Here is a 23,680-nt window from a genome sequence, read left to right as displayed (position 1 = left end):
ACCGTCTATTAGACTGGAGAGAAGAGCTACAGACAAACACACATAATACCACACAAACACACACAAACACACAGACACACACACACTAAGACACACACAAACACACACTAACACACACACACACAAACACACATAATACCACACAAACACACAAACAAACACATAGACTCACACATATAAACACACACAAACACACAGACACACACAAACTAACACACACACACACACAGACAAACACACACACACACACACACTAACACACAAACACACTCTAACACACACACACACACAAACACACACACACAGACACACATACACACACACAGACACATAATACCACACAAACAAAGACATAGACACACAGATATAAACACACACAAACACACAGACACACACAAACTAACACACACACACACAGACAAACACACACTAACACACAAACACACACACACACACACACACACAAACACACACACAGGTGGAATAAAGCACACAGCAGTCCTGATCTCTCAAACTCAATGCAGAGGGCTTTAATGAGCAGATTAAAGGTACATAGAAAAGTAAGAAAGGGTTTGTGTGTGTGTGTGTGTGTGTATATGTGTGTGTGTGTGTGTGTGTGTGTGTGTGTGGAGGTTTACAGACATGCCTTCAACCCTTTTAACAATGTGCTTTTGAAAAATCTGTGGAGTTCTACTAAAAGTCCAGTCCAGCTCTGAAGGTCTGTACTGGGACGTCCTGAGCTGCTCCAAATTTGGATGATTGTCCTGCATCATTTGATCAGCTGCACCAATCAAAATCACAGCTTCTAATACTGAACCTGGACACTGATCAGCACCTCAGATAGACTTTATACCCGTCTCACTTCCTCGATCCTGATATGTTCATCTACACTCTCAGAAATGATGGTGCTTTAATGGTTCTTTAGTAAAGAAAATGCTTCTACATAGAACCGCAAACATTTAAAGAACCTTCTGCCTGATTAAAGGGTGCATCATGAATCGGTTCTTCAGACTGATAGAGAATGTGCATGAATGTCCTATAGATGTTTATATCTAGAACCATTTTCAAAAAGGTTCTACATAGAACCATGAACATCCATAGCACCTTTTGCGTGATTTAGGGGTTCTTTGGATCATGAAAGGGTTCTTCAGACTGATAGAGAATGTGCGCAAATGTCCTATAGACCTTTCTTTGTAGAGCCTTTTTGAAAAAGGTTCTATTTAGCACCCAAAAGGGTCGTTCTAATGTTACAAGCTTGACATTGTCACAGTAGATGAACCCTTTTGGGCACTAAATAGAACCCTTTTCAAAAAGGCTCTACATAGAACCATATACAACACTTTCTCCACCAATCACCAATTTCTCAAACGCTTCCGTGATGCAAAGAACCCTTAAGTCATAAAAAGGGTTCTTTGCATGTTCATGGTTCTATATAGAACTATTTTCTTTACTAAAGAACCCTGGAAGAACCATCTTTTTTAAGCGTGTGTAGTCAACAAAGCTCTTTCCGAAAGTGAGTAACCGAAAGACAGAAATATGTTTCATTTATGTGGAATCATTTGATTCAAATAAATTCAAGACGACTTTCTTTCAATCAAAAACTCTCATTTCTGAAAAAATTTTAAAATGTTATTTTTTTTTGTCTGTTAACGTAAACGCGGTAAAGTCCTGTAGCTCCGGTAAAGTCATGGAACGGTTCTCCTGCATGCATTTCTGTTTGCTTTTTTTGTGCTTTTATTTCTTTTGAATCTAAACTCTACGTCAGCATCACAACAACAAGACTCTTTCAGATACAGTCGCCATAACAACACACAGGCTACAGCACAGGCTACCAACCTTTGACTGTAGAGACAAGCCCCGCCCCTTTTCCAGAGCAACAACATACAGCAAAATGACTTTGGTTAAAAACTCACAAAACATCACACAGTACCAGAGAACTTCTAGTGAGGAGAATTGCCACTCAGTAATGCGTTCCGGGTTTGTCAGACACTAGAGGGCGCTCCTGAGCAAGTCTAAAATGTATGGGTTCCTATGGAGGTTTGTAAATGCTTAATAACTATTTTATAAAAAAAATGCACTTTATAACAGTGCCTTATATATGCTGGTGACATCACAAATTGCTTTACTCAGCCAATGAGCTGATCGGATTGCCAACCAATCAGCACTAAGGAGCAGTAATGCTAACCAATCAGAGGTCAGTAGCTGTAATGCTAACCAATCAGCTCTCAGTAGCTACAATCCAGACAAATCAGCACTCAGTAGCTACATCGCTGACCAATGAGCTATTTTCTGTATAAAAACAAGAAGATGCTGTAAGTTTTCATCGATTTTTTTAAATGCAATACTTTCCAAATATTAAAGAACGTTCCCACATAAAAGACCAGGAACATGTATCATTTTTCATTTTTAGCCATTTAGCTCCATTCATCCCCATCCATTGAGGATTCGCTCACAGGCGCCCTCTAGTGTTTTGCAGTCATAGTTTTGGTATAATAAGGGAAATAGGAAGTGGTCAGGTACCCCTTAAACTAGGGCTGCATCCACACCACCATACTGAGTAGCATTAGTAGTGCATTCAAGTGTGTGTGTGTGTGTGTGTGTGTGTGTGTGTGTGTGTGTGTGTGTGTGTGTAATGTGCAGCATGGTAGCAGTAGTCTGCAGCTCAAATGATGCCCTTTGACCTTTTAACCCTGACCACAACCTAGTAGCGATTTTCAGCCCTGGAGCAGAATCAGGAGTGTGTGTGTGTGTGTGTGCGTGTGCGTGTGTGTGTGTGTGTGCGTGTATGTGTGTGTTTGTATGTGTGTGGGGGGGTGTGGCAGTGATTTTCAACATACATCATATACTTCACTTTACTACAGTACTCACACAGTGGGCGGTCACAGTGAACGAGTGGAAGGGGCTACAACTTCAAATTCAAGGAGGAGTCAAGTCCACTGGCTGTGTTCTAAACAAGGCCCTAATGCACTATTCATCGCACTAGTTTGGGCCATGTTCCAAAATAAGCTCATTCACTATATAGTGCAGAACTGTGGATCATTTTATTGACACTGGGCCTCATTCCCAAGTTCTTCATCTGTTCGTGAGAAAGTATAAGTCTACATCAGATTCATGACATCATTAATCCACAGGCCCACAAATACGAAAACATTAGTGAACGTTTGAATCTTCGTGACGACTGCGTGAGTGGATTTTAAGAAGAAAATTCTTCTCAGGAACGTTTGGTAAATGAGGCACATGCCCTATTCGCTAAATAGTACAGTATATTGGGCTTTGTCTGAAGAAGTGCCCTGTTCACTATAAAGTGCACTATTCTGGGCAATGATTGAAACTATGCCATATTCACTATATAGTGCACTTCTTTAGGCTTTGGCCAAAACAATGCAGTATTCACTATATAGTGCACTTCTTTGTGCTATGTCCATAACTTCCATAACTATGGCCCATTCAATATATAGGATGCCATTATATGTCTTATGCACTATATAGGGCACTATTCTGGGCTGTGTTCAAAATGAAAGTGTATTTTGGGCTATGCTTAAAGTTGTGCTCTTTTCACTGTATAGTGCACTATTTTGGGCTATGTCTCCAATTTCACCCTATTTATTATATAGTACACTAACTGAGGAAAGCACCCTGCAGTGATATAGTGCACTACTTTAGGCTGTGTCCAAAACTGTGCCCTAAAGTGAACAAGATCCACTATATAGTGCACTGTTTTGGGCTATGTCTCAAATTTCGCCCTTTATTATATAGTGCACTATGTTAGGAAAGCGTTCTAGTCGAAGCAGTGAAATAGTGCTCTACTTTGGGCTGACACTAAATGAACACGATTCACTACATAGTGCATTATTTTGGGCTCTGTAAATGTAGGGAATAGTGATTAGGGACCTTTTTGGACACAACAACTGTCTGTGGACTCGGCTTTTGACTGGCTGGTTTTATGTGTAGTGGGCGGGGCTAATCATGGTGGGCAGGTCTACTTGGCATTAGCCGAGCTGCTGATCATCTTCCTGATGGCCTGGACGATGGATTCCCGGTCGATGCCGTAGATCTTGAGCAGCTCAGACATTTTGCCGCTGCGGGGCACGTGGGGGACAGCGAGACGCTGCAGGAGGAAGCCGGACTCGTTCACTACAGCAGAGCAAACAGCCTCGCCAAGACCACCTGTAGAGTTACAGACACATGAGGAGAGGGACAAAGACTGAAATCATTTATTAAGACAAAAAAGTCAGGACGATGCAGATAAATCGTGATGCAGGATCAATACATTTATTCAATATTCACTATTATCATAATTATGCGTATAATTATTGTTATTTTACAATATCATATTCCCAACATGATTATAATAAATAAAACATCTGAAATGCCTTTAAGTGTATGTATTTTTGAACATTATTAATATTGAAATATGCATTATATAACTTACAATATACATTTAAATAGCATGCATGATATTTTAAATCCTTTTTTTCAATAATACAAGCATTTTGTAAACAAGTTAATGATAAAAAGCTATTCTAATGATCTATTTACAGTGATTTCTATTCTGCCTAATGATTGAATCAGCTTATGAGGTCATGTTCTATAACTGTTATATGTATATCTTGATTTTATATGTAATTGTAATTTTTAAAAATGTATTTTTCTGTTATATTTTATATGTATGTGTTTTGTGGGGAGGCACGGTGGCGTGGTGGGTAGCGCTGTCGCCTCACAGCAAGGAGGGCCTGGGTTCGATTCCCCGGCCGGGTGACCGGGGTCCTCTCTGTGTGGAGTTTGCATGTTCTCCCCGTGTCTGCGTGGGTTTCCTCCGGGTTCTCCGGTTTCCTCCCACAGTCCAAAGACATGCAGTCAGGCCAATTGGGTGTGCTAAATTGTCCCTAGGTGTGAGTGACTGTCTGTGTCTGTGTGTCTGCCCTGCGATGGACTGGCGACCTGTCCAGGGTGTATCCTGCCTTCCGCCCGAAGACTGCTGGGATAGGCTCCAGCTCCCCCCCCCGCGACCCTGACGGAGAAGCGGCTTAGAAAATGGATGGATGGATGTGTTTTGTTTAAAATCGGTACTAGTAGAGGTAGTCGTATTGGCAGTAGTGGTACAAGTAGTAGTACAGTAGCTGTAGGAGTAGTAGTACAAGTTGTGTCCTAATTGTAGTAGTGTAGTAGTAATAGTAGCACAAAGATTATAGTAGTAGTAGTAGTGTAGCAGGAGTAATGCATATGGTGTAGTGTAGTAGTAGTACAAATAGTGTTGTAATAGTAGCACAAGCAGTGTAGAGGTGATGTAGTAGTGCAGGTAGTGTAGTAGTAGTAGTAGTAGTTGTAGTAGAATTAGTAGTACTAGTAATGTAGTAGTGCATAATAGTTGTGCAATAGTGTATTAGTAGTGTAGTAGTAGTGTTGTAGTGGGGTAAGTAGTGAAGTAGTGGAAGTATTAATAGTAGCAGTGCTAGTAATGTAGTAGCTCATAATAGTTGTGCAATAGTGTAGTAGTAGTGTACTTTTAGTGCAATAGTTTAGTAGTAGTAGTAGTAGTAGTGTAGTACTAGTGCAATAGTGTAGTAGTGGCAGTGTAGTAGTAGTGCAATAGTGTAGTAGTAGTGTACTTTTAGTGCAATAGTTTAGTAGTAGTAGTAGTGTAGTACTAGTGCAATAGTGTAGTAGTGCTAGTGTAGTAGTAGTGTAGTAGTAGTGCAGTAGTTTAGTAGTAGTAGTAGTAGTAGTTGTAGTTGTTGTAGTGGTGTAGTACTAGTGCAATAGTGTAGTAGTGGTAGTGTAGTAGTAGTGCAATAGTGTAGTTGTAGTGTAGTAGTAGTGCAGTAGTTTAGTAGTAGTAGTAGTAGTAGTGTAGTAGTAGTGCAATAGTGTAGTATTAATAGTAGTGTAGTACTAATGCAATTGTGTAGTAGTAGTAGTGTTGTTGTGGGGCAAGTAGTGTAGTAGTGGTAGTGTAGTAGTAGTGCAATAGTGTAGTAGTAGTGTAGTAGTAGTGCAGTAGTTTAGTAGTAGTAGTAGTAGTAGTAGTAGTAGTAGTAGTGCAGTAGTTTAGTAGTAGTAGTAGTGTAGTAGTTTAGTAGTAGTAGTAGTAGTAGTGCAGTAGTTTAGTAGTAGTAGTAGTAGTAGTAGTGCAGTAGTTTAGTAGTAGTAGTAGTAGTAGTAGTGTAGTAGTAGTGCAGTAGTTTAGTAGTAGTAGTAGTAGTAGTGTAGTACTAGTGCAATAGTGTAGTATTAATAGTAGTGTAGTACTAATGCAATTGTGTAGTAGTAGTAGTGTTGTTGTGGGGCAAGTAGTGTAGTAGTGGTAGTGCAGTAGTAGTGCAATAGTGTAGTAGTAGTGTAGTAGTAGTGCAGTAGTTTAGTAGTAGTAGTAGTAGTGCAGTAGTTTAGTAGTAGTAGTAGTAGTAGTGTAGTAGTAGTGCAGTAGTTTAGTAGTAGTAGTAGTAGTAGTAGTAGTAGTAGTGTAGTACTAGTGCAATTGTGTAGTAGTAGTAGTAGTGTTGTTGTGGGGCAAGTAGTGTAGTAGTGGTAGTAGTCAAATAGTGTACAAGTAGTTCTGTACTTGTTGAAGTGTAGGTTTGTCTTTGGTGCCCCCTATAATGCAGCCCCCATACTGCTGTAACTAGTACCCAGAGGCACATCAGAAGAGCTTTAAATACTCTAGTGTATCTGACCCTGTGAGACGAGGCTGGCCGCAATCTCTCTCTCTCTCTTTATCAGTGACCCCAGTGCAACCCCAGTGCAACCCCAGTGACACCCCAGTGAGACCTGAGCTGCTCTCCATCTGTGGATTTGAGACTATTCTGATTTCATTCATATTCATGTGTCATCCGCTCACTGTATCCTGTTCCTCCAGGCTCTCTCAATTCTCTCTCTCTCTCTCTCTCTCTCTCTTTCTCTGTCTCTCTCACACACACTCTCTCTCTTGCTCTCTCTCTCTCACACGCTCTCTCTCTCTCGCTCTCTCTCTCTCTCTCTCTCTCTCTTGCTCTCTCTCTCTCTCTCCCTCACGCTCTCTCTCTCTCTCTCTCTCTGTCTCTCTCTCTCTCTCTCTCTCTCTCTCTCTCTCTCTCTCTCTCTCTCTCTCTCTCTCTCTCTCTCTCTGTGCATGTGTATGTAGGTCACAGTGAGCCCAGTGGGCAGACGTTTGCTTAAGGAGAGATGACAGCCCTCTGCCACTAACCTCCACCCACCACCCCATCTCTGCTTTTCCTTTCTCTTTCTCTCCCTACATCTCTCTCTCTCTCTCTCTCTCTCTGTCGCTCTCTCCGTCTCTTTTTTCCTGCTGCTCATTTTGATTCAATTACAGATTATTGAGCATCACCGCATTTAACCCAGAGAAGTGACCATCACGGCCGAACAGAGTGAAACTTTTGCTGAAATTTTACACGAATGATTTCGCAACGTGTTTTGTGTTTATAACAGAAGACGAGGTATTTCATCATGAAAAATCACCCTTTACACGTTTCCACATCTTTGTTACTGTTTGATACTGAATCAAATAGAAATATGTCAAAAGTGCAGGATTGAACATGCAAATCAAATGGAAATGTAATTTATTATGTAATTAATATAATTCACATGACTGCATTCAAATATATAGCAAAATAACTCGACTTCCTTGAGTTCAAGTGATAAACGCTACAGATATTAAAAGATTTCTATAAAAATATATATAGCTAGAGTCTCTCTCTCTCTCTCTCTCTCTCTCTCTCTCTCTCTCTCCTCTTCTTCCTCAGAGACAGAGAACGCCTTTTGGTTGAAAACACACCCAGTATGATAACATCACGTGCCTCACCCAATGACTAAACGCCAGCGCATCACATGCTCTGCCATCAAACCAATCACAGCTGGCCACGATGGTGAATTCCACAGCTGTGGCCCAATCAAACCCGTCCACACGTCCATTCATCCTCATACAGTGCAGCCGGGCTGACGTGGTTGGTGACGCGAGGCTAATCTCAAACCCACCTTCGTAATAGTGGTCCTCTACAGTGAGTATGCGGCCCCTGGTGCTGCGAGCGTGGTCCATGATGGTTTTAGCATCCAGAGGTTTGATGGTGAAGGGATCAATCACCCGGATGTAGATCCTCTCTGACAAACCGCCAAGCAAAAGCAGAAACGGGGGAAAACAATAGCACAAAGCATTAGCATAGCATAGCAGAACGATCCCATCTGACCATCCCGATACCTTATATTTACACTAACACCATACATTTCATATATCACATATAATCAAGTTATTTAATGCATCATTAATGATCATAAATCCTCACGCCTGGCTGTAAAGATGCCCATTTAATAAGTGCATTTTGTTTTCGCTATAAGAGGCGACAAAATACGCTCCATCAGAACGTATTTCTGCATGAGTTCACACGTCCAGTACAGTCTGCTTTAAAGTAGCCCATAGCATTAGCCTAGCATAGCAGAGCAGAACCGGGCAGGATGACCACATCTGATCATTCCTGTATCTTAGTTATGCTAAGACCATAAATATAATAAACTGGAAATAATAAAATTACACAGCGCTCTGCAGCTGGGCTTCAGTCTGCACTACATCTTTCACTAGTTCTTCAGTCCAATTAAAAGGGTGCTAAACTATCCGTCACGATTGGCCCCTCCCAGTCCTCCATGTGCTTTTGTTTCGTTTTGGCCTGGTCCATGTGATTCCTTGTTTTGTTTCTTCCCGGTCCTGCCCCCTTGTTCACGCACTTGTTCACAAAGTGGTGAACCTCGCCCGTCCTTGCTTGTGAGCGACTGAGCCTTTCAGGGACGCTCCCTTTATACCCAATCATGACACTCACCTGGTTCAAATTAACCTGTTCACCTGTGGAATGTTCCAGACAGGTGTTTTTTGTGGTTTCTGGCACGGTTATCTATACAAACAGGCTTTGGGCGGCTGTTGGTGCTGTTTTGAGCTTACTAAGTCGTGGCCACACATTAGGATCTCGTTCCCACATGTTAATAAGGCGATGCCTTTTTTTTTTATACAGGAAGTCACCAGCAGGGCTCCATACAATCAAGTTTATACCTTTCTTTAGCTGTTCAGCTGCAGCGAGAGCCTCATGCAGGGCCACTCCAGCTCCGACCACCGTCACCTGGTCATCCTTACTCTGACACACCACCTGAGGAAGCAATTACACATTTATTAATGCTTGCAGGTCATTTATTCTATTGATATATATACAGCTGTACAGCTGTGAGAGGCACACCACGGGCAGGTCTACCTCATCCTCCACATGTAAAGTATTTTCCTATTGCTTTGGGCACATTTCAAATCATGCTCAGTACTCAATGTGCAGAGACCTTGGCCTGACCAACGTGGAAGTCCTCGTTGCTGTTGTAGATGATGTTGCTCTCAGGACGGCTGGTCCGGATGTAACACACTCCCTGCAGACAGACACACCATGGCTGAAATTTAGACTGAACCTCCGTAATAGCCGGATGGAAATATCGCTGAAGCGGGAACAAAGCCTCATATCTCCATTTTTGTCCATTTTTCGGTTTTGTCATAATTTGAAAATGCCTGTTCCCGTTTACAATGTGTGTAAATTTCATGATGAACGGACCAAAAGAAACAGCCCAAAATGACTTGGAAAGACGTCTGGTTCCATTGACTTACATTAAAAGGAAAGTCCGTTTTTTCCTTCTCCTGAAAAGTCACTATTTTGGAGATACAAGGTTTTCTTCTGACAACAGCGCTATACGAGTTGTTCTCTTACACCATGAATTAAGCATGCAAACAGCATTTATCAGTCTTTGTAGGATCCGTGTGACTGTTTTGGTCATACTGAAGTGACCAGGGACCTTTGAATGGTTCAAAACTGGGAGTACCTTCTTTAAATACTACTTACATTTGTAATTTATACTTTATGCTAATTTATAGGGGCATTCAGCTTAAAACGTGAAGTTTAATGTGTTATTTGTCGTGTGTACTTAGCATTGTATCCCACAGACTCACAATTTTATATATTTTTTGTCTGTTTTTGTGCACCAATGTTCTCTCACTACAATACCCATCATGTATTATGCAAATACATCATATAACCAATAGGAACCCCCAGTGGCAATAAAGAAATTGCAACTAAAGTTGTGATATTTGGCTTCCTAGCAGTAACGTTAGCCATCTGCTTCCTTCTGCATTAGATGGTGGGAAAAACACTCACACCCCCACAGAGCTTGTAGTTTCTTTTTTAATGTCTTACCATCATCAAGTCATCATCAGTGAGGGGTTTTAGTCTTTTACCCCTTAAAATCCCAGGCTTATTACATACTAAGGTGTATGATTCAGTAACTACAGGGACTTCAGTTCAAACAGGCAGAGTTATTCTGAGATTATAGAAGTATGTAATAAAACTTTGGGCCCAGTGGTTGGCCCAGGTCATCTGAGGGGTTACACTGGAACATCTAACTCTGGACTGCTGCTGCACAACTGTAAGAGGCACGAACACTGTAAAAAATAGTTCAAAAGTAAATAACCTGGATGCCTTTAAATTCACTGAACTTCAAATAAAGAGCTTTCAGAACGTAAAACACAGATTATTATTCTGTGACCTACTACTAGAAGTTCAAGGAGCTCAATACTTTAAGGCTACCAGGTTACTTACATTTACAGTAAGTAACCTGTAAAAACACTGAACCTTTTTTTGATAGTGTGAGCATGTTTAGATAGATTAGAACTACCAGTGTGGTTGGTTAGTGTAGTGGTTAACACCTCTGCCTTCTATGCTGTAGATTGGGATTCAATCCCCTGCCTGGACAAACACCCCATACTGTACCAATAAGAGTCCTTGGGCAAGACTCCTAACACCACCTTGGCCTCCCTGTGTAAAATGATCAAATTGTAAGTCGCTCTGGATAAGAGCGTCAGCCAAATGCCGTAAATGTAAGTAGATGGTGAAATTTCTGGCTGGAGTGCTCCTTTAAGATGCTTACATGGACATCAAAGATAATATAATAGTAATGTGCATTATAATTATAACGAATGTGACTCCATTTATTGGGCTAAACTAAATGCTGTAGATGTGAAAAACTAAAGACGCTGTGTCTCTGTGATTTGCTCTGCGTGCAGCAGTGCAGTACCTTGGTGTTAGCAGCCAGCTCCACAGCTTTCTCAGTGGACACACCATCACTGGGGTAGAAAATAGTAGAAGTGGGCAGAGCCCTGAAAATAGCCAAATCCTCCAGACCCATGTGGGCAGGTCCATCCTCGCCTGTTACACACGTACACACACATAGACACACCCCCACAAACACACTCACTCTATAAACTCTGAACTTTAGAGCTGTAAACTAAAGAATTCCACGGCTGGAGCTCGATTAGTCTTAACATGTTCTGTTCCCGGACCTAAACTGAGTATAAAGGGCCTGTGTCACGCTGCAGATTCATACTGGATTAAAATCACTCCACAATTATTACAGTCAGACTGTAAAACTACACACTGCAGATTCATACTGGATTAAAATCACTCCACAATTATTACAGTCAGACTGTAAAACTACACACTGCAGATTCATACTGGATTAAAATCACTCCACAATTATTACAGTCAGACTGTAAAACTACACACTGCAGATTCATACTGGATTAAAATCACTCCACAATTATTACAGTCAGACTGTAAAACTACACACTGCAGATTCATACTGGATTAAAATCACTCCACAATTATTACCGTCAGACTGTAAAACTACACACTGCAGATTCATACTGGATTAAAATCACTCCACAATTATTACCGTCAGACTGTAAAACTACACACACTGCAGATTCATACTGGATTAAAATCTCTCCACAATTATTACAGTCAGACTGTAAAACTACACACACTGCAGATTCATACTGGATTAAAATCTCTCCACAATTATTACAGTCAGACTGTAAAACTACACACACTGCAGATTCATACTGGATTAAAATCACTCCACAATTATTACCGTCAGACTGTAAAACTACACACACTGCAGATTCATACTGGATTAAAATCGCTCCACAATTATTACCGTCAGACTGTAAAACTACACACACTGCAGATTCATACTGGATTAAAATCACTCCACAATTATTACCGTCAGACTGTAAAACTACACACACTGCAGATTCATACTGGATTAAAATCACTCCACAATTATGACCGTCAGACTGTAAAACTACACACACTGCAGATTCATACTGGATTAAAATCACTCCACAATTATTACAGTCAGACTGTAAAACTACACACACTGCAGATTCATACTGGATTAAAATCACTCCACAATTAATACAGTCAGAATATAAAAATACAAACTGAAGATTCATACTGGATTAAAATCACTCCACAATTATTACAGTCAGACTGTAAAACTACACACACTGCAGATTCATATTGGATTAAAATCACTCCACAATTATTACAGTCAGACTGTAAAACTACACGCTGCAGATTCATACTGGATTAAAATCACTCCACAATTATTACAGTCAGACTGTAAAACTCCACACGGCAGATTCACACTGGATTAAAATCACTCCACAATTATTACCGTCAGACTGTAAAACTACACACTGCAGATTCATACTGGATTAAAATCACTCCACAATTATTACAGTCAGACTGTAAAACTACACACTGCAGATTCACACTGGATTAAAATCACTCCACAATTATTACCGTCAGACTGTAAAACTACACACTGCAGATTCATACTGGATTAAAATCACTCCACAATTACTACAGTCAGACTGTAAAACTACACACTGCAGATTCATACTGGATTAAAATCACTCCACAATTATTACAGTCAGACTGTAAAACTACACACTGCAGATTCATACTGGATTAAAATCTCTCCACAATTATTACAGTCAGACTGTAAAACTACACACACTGCAGATTCACACTGGATTAAAATCACTCCACAATTATTACAGTCAGACTGTAAAACTACACACGCTGCAGATTCATACTGGATTAAAATCTCTCCACAATTATTACAGTCAGACTGTAAAACTACACACTGCAGATTCATACTGGATTAAAATCACTCCACAATTATTACCGTCAGACTGTAAAACTACACACTGCAGATTCATACTGGATTAAAATCACTCCACAATTATTACCGTCAGACTGTAAAACTACACACTGCAGATTCATACTGGATTAAAATCACTCCACAATTATTACAGTCAGACTGTAAAACTACACACACTGCAGATTCATACTGGATTAAAATCACTCCACAATTATTACCGTCAGACTGTAAAACTACACACACTTCAGATTCATACTGGATTAAAATCACTCCACAATTATTACCGTCAGACTGTAAAACTACACACTGCAGATTCATACTGGATTAAAATTACTCCACAATTATTACCGTCAGACTGTAAAACTACACACTGCAGATTCATACTGGATTAAAATCACTCCACAATTATTACAGTCAGACTGTAAAACTACACACTGCAGATTCATACTGGATTAAAATCACTCCACAATTATTACAGTCAGACTGTAAAACTACACACTGCAGATTCATACTGGATTAAAATCACTCCACAATTATTACAGTCAGACTGTAAAACTACACACTGCAGATTCATACTGGATTAAAATCACTCCACAATTATTACAGTCAGACTGTAAAACTACACACTGCAGATTCATACTGGATTAAAATCACTCCACAATTATTACAGTCAGACTGTAAAACTACACACACTGCAGATTCATACTGGATTAAAATCACTCCACAATTATTACAGTCAGACTGTAAAACTACACACACTGCAGATTCATACTGGATTAAAATCACTCCACAATTATTACCGTCAAACTGTAAAACTACACACACTGCAGATTCATACTGGATTAAAATCACTCCACAATTATTACCGTCAGACTGTAAAACTACACACACTGCAGATTCATACTGGATTAAAATCACTCCACAATTATTACAGTCAGACTGTAAAACTACACACTGCAGATTCATATTGGATTAAAATCACTCCACAATTATTACAGTCAGACTGTAAAACTACACACTGCAGATTCATATTGGATTAAAATCACTCCACAATTATTACTGTCAGACTGTAAAACTACACACGCTGCAGATTCATACTGGATTAAAATCACTCCACAATTATTACCGTCAGACTGTAAAACTACACACTGCAGATTCATACTGGATTAAAATCACTCCACAATTATTACCGTCAGACTGTAAAACTACACACTGCAGATTCATACTGGATTAAAATCACTCCACAATTATTACCGTCAGACTGTAAAACTACACACACTGCAGATTCATACTGGATTAAAATCACTCCACAATTATTACAGTCAGACTGTAAAACTACACACACTGCAGATTCATACTGGATTAAAATCACTCCACAATTATTACCGTCAGACTGTAAAACTACACACACTGCAGATTCATACTGGATTAAAATCACTCCACAATTATTACCGTCAGACTGTAAAACTACACACTGCAGATTCATACTGGATTAAAATCACTCCACAATTATTACCGTCAGACTGTAAAACTACACACACTGCAGATTCATACTGGATTAAAATCACTCCACAATTATTACCGTCATACTGTAAAACTACACACTGCAGATTCACACTGGATTAAAATCACTCCACAATTATTACAGTCAGACTGTAAAACTACACACTGCAGATTCATACTGGATTAAAATCACTCCACAATTATTACCGTCAGACTGTAAAACTACACACTGCAGATTCATACTGGATTAAAATCACTCCACAATTATTACCGTCAGACTGTAAAACTACACACGCCGCAGATTCATACTGGATTAAAATCACTCCACAATTACTACAGTCAGACTGTAAAACTACACACTGCAGATTCATACTGGATTAAAATCACAGATCTCATCACTAATTGCTTAAATTAAAGATGTGATCCATGTAAAACTAATCCTGCTGTAATAGAACATCAGAAAGTTGCAGAAAGACAGACAAGGCAGGCAGGTATACAGGTGTACACATAGACAGAGTAACATGCAGTGTACCTGTACTAACGAAGGGACAGGTGGTCACCCGGAGACAGCCTCCGAGATGGCCCAGGGGGGTGAGAGAGGGAGGGGCTAAAATGAGCTCCACCTCCAGACAGGCAGGAAAACAAAACACATCAACGACTCAGGAAAGAAATCAGAACAAAACATTTTCTAGGCTCATCAACTGCTTACCAAGTATAGAGAAAAATCCCTGCCATGACAAAACCCCACACTTCCAAATCAGAAACTTTAGAGGAGAAGGAAAATATCCTTAACCTTTAGTGCTACTTCAAGTACCTGCGGATCAAGATGTTCACAAACCGAAAGCGACGTTAGTTCTGTTGGAGTTGTGGAGTTTTGATGTGACAGAAATAAACTAGATAGGCTACTATAAATACAGTTGGAGGTGCTGCAATATACAGTAGGTGAAAAACACAACAGATCAGAAGAAACTTTGGGGCAGTGCATGTGACTGAGAAGGGGTGGGGATAAGTGTTTCAGGGTGGACTTAAAAGGTAAAGGGGGCGGAGTCACTCACCGATTGACAGGCCGCAGTGTGAGCCGCACAGGTTGATGTTGCTCTCGGAGATGGCGGCCATGCGTAGCTGGTCGTATGCACGGGTGAAGAAGGTGGCGAGCCCACTGGCAAACACAATGTTCCGCTCACGAGCAGCACAGCCTGTGGCCACACTCACCTGGACGGGCAGGCAGGACGGGACAGTGAGTTAGGGCTTTGTACACTACCAAGCTGGACTACATTGTTGTAGCTAATTGAAACTAGGCAGGTTGGAAAAGACAACAATGAATGTTAAAGTTAGCTTAAGTAAACAAGTAAACAACACCCTGTTTACCATAATACTGTGACTTTTAATACACAAAAAATAACCAGGACATACAATGCCACTAATACAAAGCAGTTTCTTATGAAGCACCAACAGCTACTTGAGTGCAAATACTGCCCCCTCATGGAGAATCTTCAGCCCGCTAAACATGTATGAGTGAGTTACAATCCAGGTCCATGAGGTGCTTTGCACTAAAAATCATTTTAAGTAAGTAAGTAAGTAAGTAAATGATACTTTTTTGATCCCACAACCGGGAAAATTCCACCTCCGCATTTAACCCATCCATGAAGTGAAACACCACATACACACTAGTGAACACACACACTAGGGGGCAGTGAGCACACTTGCCCAGAGCGGTGGGCAGCCCTATCCACGGCGCCCGGGGAGCAGTTGGGGGTTAGGTGTCTTGCTCAAGGACACCTCAGTCATGGACTGTCAGCCCTGGGGATCGACCTTCTGGTCGCAGGGCCAGATCCGTGACCTCCAGCCCACGACTGCCCCCGAATAAATGAATCACTTACTCTAAATTTACTTAATTTGTGAAAAAACCTAAGTTTTGTGCTGCAGTTTCTCATTAGGCTGAATGAATAACCGGCTCTAAATGTAGGTATTGTGATATAAACCGAGTCCGTTCTACAGTTTCTCATTAGGCTGAATGAATAACCGACTCTAAATGTAGGTATTGTGATATAAACCGAGTCTGTTCTACAGTTTCTCATTAGACTGAATGAATAACCGACTCTAAATGTAGGTATTGTGATATAAACCGAGTCCGTTCTACAGTTTCTCATTAGACTGAATGAATAACCGGCTCTAAATGTAGGTATTGTGATATAAACCGAGTCTGTTCTACAGTTTCTCATTAGGCTGAATGAATAACCGGCTCTAAATGTAGGTATTGTGATATAAACCGAGTCCGTTCTACAGTTTCTCATTAGGCTGAATGAATAACCGACTCTAAATGTAGGTATTGTGATATAAACCGAGTCTGTTCTACAGTTTCTCATTAGACTGAATGAATAACCGACTCTAAATGTAGGTATTGTGATATAAACCGAGTCTGTTCTACAGTTTCTCATTAGACTGAATGAATAACCGGCTCTAAATGTAGGTATTGTGATATAAACCGAGTCCGTTCTACAGTTTCTCATTAGACTGAATGAATAACCGGCTCTAAATGTAGGTATTGTGATATAAACCGAGTCTGTTCTACAGTTTCTCATTAGACTGAATGAATAACCGACTCTAAATGTAGGTATTGTGATATAAACCGAGTCCGTTCTACAGTTTCTCATTAGACTGAATGAATAACCGGCTCTAAATGTAGGTATTGTGATATAAACCGAGTCCGTTCTACAGTTTCTCATTAGACTGAATGAATAACCGACTCTAAATGTAGGTATTGTGATATAAACCGAGTCTGTTCTACAGTTTCTCGTTAGGCTGAATGAATAACCGACTCTAAATGTAGGTATTGTGATATAAACCGAGTCTGTTCTACAGTTTCTCATTAGGCTGAATGAATAACCGGCTCTAAATGTAGGTATTGTGATATAAACCGAGTCCGTTCTACAGTTTCTCATTAGACTGAATGAATAACCGACTCTAAATGTAGGTATTGTGATATAAACCGAGTCCGTTCTACAGTTTCTCATTAGACTGAATGAATAACCGACTCTAAATGTAGGTATTGTGATATAAACCGAGTCTGTTCTACAGTTTCTCATTAGACTGAATGAATAACCGACTCTAAATGTAGGTATTGTGATATAAACCGAGTCTGTTCTACAGTTTCTCATTAGACTGAATGAATAACCGACTCTAAATGTAGGTATTGTGATATAAACCGAGTCCGTTCTACAGTTTCTCATTAGGCTGAATGAATAACCGGCTCTAAATGTAGGTATTGTGATATAAACCGAGTCCGTTCTACAGTTTCTCATTAGGCTGAATGAATAACCGGCTCTAAATGTAGGTATTGTGATATAAACTGAGTCCGTTCTACAGTTTCTCATTAGGCTGAATGAATAACCGACTCTAAATGTAGGTATTGTGATATAAACTGAGTCCGTTCTACAGTTTCTCATTAGACTGAATGAATAACCGACTCTAAATGTAGGTATTGTGATATAAACCGAGTCCGTTCTACAGTTTCTCATTAGGCTGAATGAATAACCGGCTCTAAATGTAGGTATTGTGATATAAACTGAGTCTGTTCTACAGTTTCTCATTAGACTGAATGAATAACCGGCTCTAAATGTAGGTATTGTGATATAAACCGAGTCCGTTCTACAGTTTCTCATTAGGCTGAATGAATAACCGGCTCTAAATGTAGGTATTGTGATATAAACCGAGTCCGTTCTACAGTTTCTCATTAGACTGAATGAATAACCAGCTCTAAATGTAGGTATTGTGATATAAACCGAGTCCGTTCTACAGTTTCTCATTAGGCTGAATGAATAACCGACTCTAAATGTAGGTATTGTGATATAAACCGAGTCTGTTCTACAGTTTCTCGTTAGGCTGAATGAATAACCGACTCTAAATGTAGGTATTGTGATATAAACTATGTTGTGTACTAGTTGCCTTTAGGCTGAATGGGCTGCCCCACCGTTGGGGCAGAATATTGTCCTGCATATGAGTCCTAATGAGTTGTTCAGCTCTGCAAACAGATTTTATATGCACACAATCTTTAATTTAGTAAAATATGATATTACAAACAGCTGAAATGAATGACTAGGTCTAATATAAAACGATTTAGTGTGAAAATGTTGCGGGTTACGCTGTGCTAGACTGGTCACAGCTGTACAACCGACTTTAATTGTGATATTGCTGTTAAAATTAATATTTTTATTTTTAATCTATATACTATACCAAAAGAAACACATGAAGGAAAAAGAAGTAAATTGGGACTGCGAGTGGAACATGAGCCCAACTCGCTGCTGAATCACCAGTGGGGCTGCTCTGAAAATGAGGAGCAAAAAGTTGGCGGGCCACCAGCTTTTCCATCAGCGGGCCCACAGTGGCTCTCTATCCTCTTGCATTCTGGGATGCGGCTGAGTCAGGGTTGGAGTGAACGTCGCTGAAGGAACAGGAGCGAAACCTGCATGACAGATGTTCTCCGAGAAAACTGAACTGATCAGCAAGAACAGGATGAAACAGGAATTCACTGAAATCCTCCATATGAGTGAGATCCCTCACATTTGTGGCCATTTCCTGCTTCCTGTGAGAAAATCCTCTTCACACAGCTCACAATTCAACCAGAAATCCAGCGGCTTCTCCGCACATGTGGAACGCACCTGCTCCCCCCGCCGACTCCGCTCCACTCTCACAGCCCGTAACGGTTTCCTAGTGCTGCTTAAAGGGGCACTGATGGTCAACTGATGTTTTTTGGCTGGTTTATTAGTCAAAACGAGTTCTTTGAACACATTTCTGCACATTTTAATGCATAATTACTGTTAATTTTCCGAAATTAACGTATTTAAGAAACAGGGCTGCAAAGAATATTTGATCAAATCTGATAAATGACTTAATGAACTTATTACATTTGACATAAAAAAATTTTAACAAATGGAAAAGCAATTCGAGTAACCAATTTTGGGAGCTGGAACACCTGTTTAAAGTGGGCAGATGTAACACTGGAATCTGGAATAATGAGAGGTGGAATTCTTGGCTCAGATGGAACATTGGACGTTGCAACACCTCGTTCAGAGGCGCATAGGAAGTATCGAGAGCTGGAATAATAGAAGCTGTAATACTGGGCGTGCAGATGGAATTTTGGAAACTGGAATACCTGACTCAGCTGTGTTGGAACTCATATAGCTGGGAGACCAGGTTAGGACCAATACTTTCAGTACCCGGAAACAAAGTTTCTGCACTGGGCATCAAGATTAATACTAATAATACTAGCATCAATAGACTTTAGCTCATGCTTGGGTATCGTCGCATAGAATATGCTCACATAGAATTCCGGTCCCCTCGGTCACTGGCGGGAGTTCACCTGTTCTGAGTAATTACTCTCTTTCTAACATTTTCCGGTACAGCGCGCTGATGAAGCCATTCCTGCTGTCGGGTCATAAAGCCCGCAGTGGGACAGAAATCATGCGGAGGGGTTTTCTGCATGGCGGACTGCTGGAAGAGCACACAATGCAGCATCATGTGCTGCAAACCGGAGTGTAAGTGGGTCACTGCTTTACTGCGTCTGCATTATTGATGCACTGCCATGCATAATTCAACCAACCAGCTTTCGCCATCATACAGGAGGCTGCTCCACTGGACCAATCAGAGCCTTTCAGAGAACATGCGGGTGCAGGAGCTCAGTCTAGCTGAGGCTGGCTCTGGAATGTATAGACTCCTCTAAGTCAGCAAACGCACAGTCATAAAGCCTCCAGGGTGTTTATATATATATAACCCGCCAATGCAATGCAGCTACAGCATGAGTGAGCATTACACAGCAAGCTCAGAGGGAACCCTATCAGTGGAGCATCAATTCAGCAGAGAAATTCAGTCCACAAGCTGAGTTAAGCCCTTTATCTGCTGAAAGACGCCCCCTAGATTGTTAATCAATTACTGAATTCATTGACTCAATTAAAACTCAATTAAAACAAATCACTATTTAACCATCAGATGCTGCATTTGTTGCTGTCAACAACAAAAGTTGACACAATTCAGATGAATTACGTCTTGCTTGGACCTCATTAATAAAAAGGGAGAATTGAATAGCACAGCTAAAAGGAAGGAATAACTCTGGAATTAAGGGTTAACGTTATTGACTTTATGTAAGACCCCTCTAAGCAGACTGGGACCAACAAAAGGTCATAAAATGACTTTTCAACTCCCTAACAAGAGAATAGCTGACTGAGGTGTGTAGACTGAATATTGGAAACTAGAATCCCTGGTTTAGGTGTGCAGGTTGAATATTAGAAAGTGGAATACTTGGCTCAGGTGCGCAGTTGGAATATTGGAACCAGTAATATTTAGCTCAGGCATGCAGATTTGAAATGGGAAATTCCAACACCTGGTTCAGATGTGCATAAGAAATATTGAAAACTGGAATAATAGAATCTGTAATACTTGGTGTGCAGATGAAAATATAGAAGCTGGAATAATTTGAGCTTGAATACCTGGTTCAGGTGTGCAGATTAAATATTCATATCTGGAACAATAAGGGCCGGAATACCTGGCTCAGGTGTGCAGGTGGAACACTGGAAGTTGCAACATCTGTTTCAGATGTACATATGAAACATAGGGAGCTGGAGTAATGGAAGCTGGAATACCTGGACTCAGGTGTGCATAATGAATATTAAAAGCTGGAATACTTGGAGGTGCAATACTTGGTGTGCAGATGGAATTTTGGGAACTAGAATATCTGTGTAAAGTGAGCACATGTAATATTGAAGCTGGGATAATGAGAGCTGGAATTCTTAGCTCAGGTATGCAGATTGGAAATTGGAAATTGCAACACCTGGTTCAGATGTGCATAAGACACTTCAAGGCTGGAATATTGGGAGCTGTAAAACCTGCAGATGGAATTTTGGGAACTGAAATTCCTGGCTCAGGTGTGTTGGAGCTCATATGGCTGGGAAGCCAGGTTATCTCAGTGTTTTTTGAAGAGATCTGCATGTTGAAGGATTCTCACCATGTTCTGCTCTGCGCTGTAGCACTCCACGAAGCGGTTTGGGTGTTCATTCTTAAAGATCTCTGAGTAGGTGAAGTTTTTAGTGTCCACATCCATGGCCACCACGCGCTCGTTATAGCGGCCCAGCTTGGCCAGAGCCATCCCGTACGCCTTACGAGTCGCAACCTGAAGAAAGACAATTCAGGACAGAGCGTGTTTCAGTTAGGACGTCATATACACATGACCTGACATGATACGTGGGCTTTGGATATTTTTTGCAGTGCCAATTTTATGATGTTTAAAGTACAACACGTTTATATTTCAATTTGCTCTAACATGCATAATGTACACGGTGATTCAAAACGATTCATCCGATTTCAAAGTGCCATATATTTACAACCATGAGGCGCCGAGGAACCAATCACAATCCAATTGTAAGAGGGGGGGTCATAGAGTTTCTGACTGGCTCCCTTCAGTCTGAGAGGAGCTGAGACCCCTGAGCAGAAAGCGTTCTGCGTTCTCCACGTCAATAAGAGTGAATCTGTCAGAAGTGTGTGATGTGATTTCATGGGCAGTGAAGCTCCAGCAGCTCAGAGAATTGTTTGTTGGTTCCACAGCACTGGATGATTTCCGAAATCCCACTGAAAGAGCCGTGAGAGCAGCGACGCCCGACAGGCTCAATCAAGTATGGGATGAGTTTGACTGTGGCGTTGATGTCGTCCGCACAGCTGGAGGAGGTTCAGACTGAGACCTTGTATCGGGTCTTAAATCGGATGAATCTTTTTGACGTGTTATGTTCAATATCAGTCCATTTAAATACATATATTCATCCATCTATCCATTTCTCTTTCTCTCTCTCTCTCTCTCTCTCACCTTCTCTCCGAGTTTGTAGCTGGGTGCGCTGGGCATGCGGGCGTTGCGCAGGCTGACGGGCGGGGCATCCTCAGTGGGCGTGGCTGGGTACAGGCGTTTATTGCTGTTGAGGATGCGGCTCTGCAGGTCTCTGATCACGCTCTCTGCCATGTCCTTCGGCAGAACCTTCGCATGCCATCCCATCTTATCCTCCGCCACTGGAACAGACAGGAGGAAGGATGGATTTGAAACCACTTACAGCTCCAGTCCTGCTTCTGGATTAGATCAATCCCGGATCGGCATTAGATCTCCAGGATTAGAGTTATAGACTGCTTTCTTAGCAACAATGCAAAGCTGTAAACATATAACGGCTGGTTTTCAGGACATGGATTTATTTTAGTCTTGGACTAAATTGCAACATCAAAGGTGTTTGGCCTTTGAAAAGCCCTTTTAGTCTGAGTGCGTAATGTGGTATTTAGTGTTGATTAAAGCAGTAATTGTTAGACTGTGCATGAATAAAATCACTATAACACACATTGGATTATTGTTTTTGTAGATTGACACCAAAATACAAGATGCTACATTGGCTTTTGCTACAAGCGTTGTAGTATGTTAATAGTACTCTACTGTTGCCTAGCAACATAAGTTTTTAATATCTGTGCTAGGGGTGAGCGATGTGACAATATTTTATCATTATCTTGATAAATCATGTCACAATATCCTCCTCTGAGTATATTGTGATTACTGTCAGAACTTAAAGAGGAACTCAGTGTTTCAAAATTGCTGCATGATTAACTGGTTGAGATGTAAACGGAGTCGTTCAGAGCGGTTTGGTGTGAAACGCTCTGTTCTAGATAAACTCACAGTCAGAATTGTTCACAGTGGTGATGATAGGAACCAGACGTCCACCTCTAAAAGCTCCTCACAGAAAGCTCCTACATGACATGGTTCTGAATTCACTGCCTGATTGTCTGAGACGTTGATTTTACTGCAGTTTTGTGATAAAGTTTTTGGACTAAAACGTATTTTAATCTGTTTATTTTAATCCATTTATGGTGGAAGGGTACAAGAAGGTTGCTGTAAGGCAAAGCAGTCTGTAAAGAAAGCTTATTATTTCATTTTTCCTACTATTTTTCCATCATCGACATTCCATGTAAACTCAGAAGACAGGTTCTTACCACAGGTTCGCTGGTGGTTTTGGATAGTAAATAAAATGATCGCATTTAAGTTGCAAGCCCTGTAAATTTGACTGTAACTTTCTATACAAGTGAACTGTTTCACATCGAACCACTTGAATGACTTTGTTTCCATCTCTACCGCTGACTTATGAAA

General features: G+C 40.7%; 1 protein-coding gene across 1 annotated transcript in view; it reads right to left on the bottom strand.

The window, feature by feature from the left end:
* Positions 1-507: 507 nt before the first annotated feature.
* Positions 508-23,680, bottom strand: part of tkta (transketolase a) — a 34,151-nt gene continuing 10,978 nt past the window's right edge. The window contains exons 7-14 of the mRNA XM_017724494.2: positions 22,370-22,566; positions 21,518-21,682; positions 15,576-15,732; positions 11,083-11,213; positions 9,307-9,390; positions 9,032-9,125; positions 7,972-8,094; positions 508-4,167 (exon numbers count right to left, since the gene is read on the bottom strand). Of these exons, the coding sequence (XP_017579983.1) occupies positions 3,980-4,167; positions 7,972-8,094; positions 9,032-9,125; positions 9,307-9,390; positions 11,083-11,213; positions 15,576-15,732; positions 21,518-21,682; positions 22,370-22,566 (1,139 nt within the window). The 3' untranslated portion in view covers positions 508-3,979. The remainder of the gene's footprint in view (positions 4,168-7,971; positions 8,095-9,031; positions 9,126-9,306; positions 9,391-11,082; positions 11,214-15,575; positions 15,733-21,517; positions 21,683-22,369; positions 22,567-23,680) is intronic.

The sequence above is a fragment of the Pygocentrus nattereri genome, chromosome 21 (assembly GCF_015220715.1).
Source record: "Pygocentrus nattereri isolate fPygNat1 chromosome 21, fPygNat1.pri, whole genome shotgun sequence".
NCBI lineage: Eukaryota > Metazoa > Chordata > Actinopteri > Characiformes > Serrasalmidae > Pygocentrus > Pygocentrus nattereri.
The sequence above is the reverse complement of the archived record's forward strand: the minus strand, read 5'-3'. Positions and strand labels throughout refer to the sequence as shown.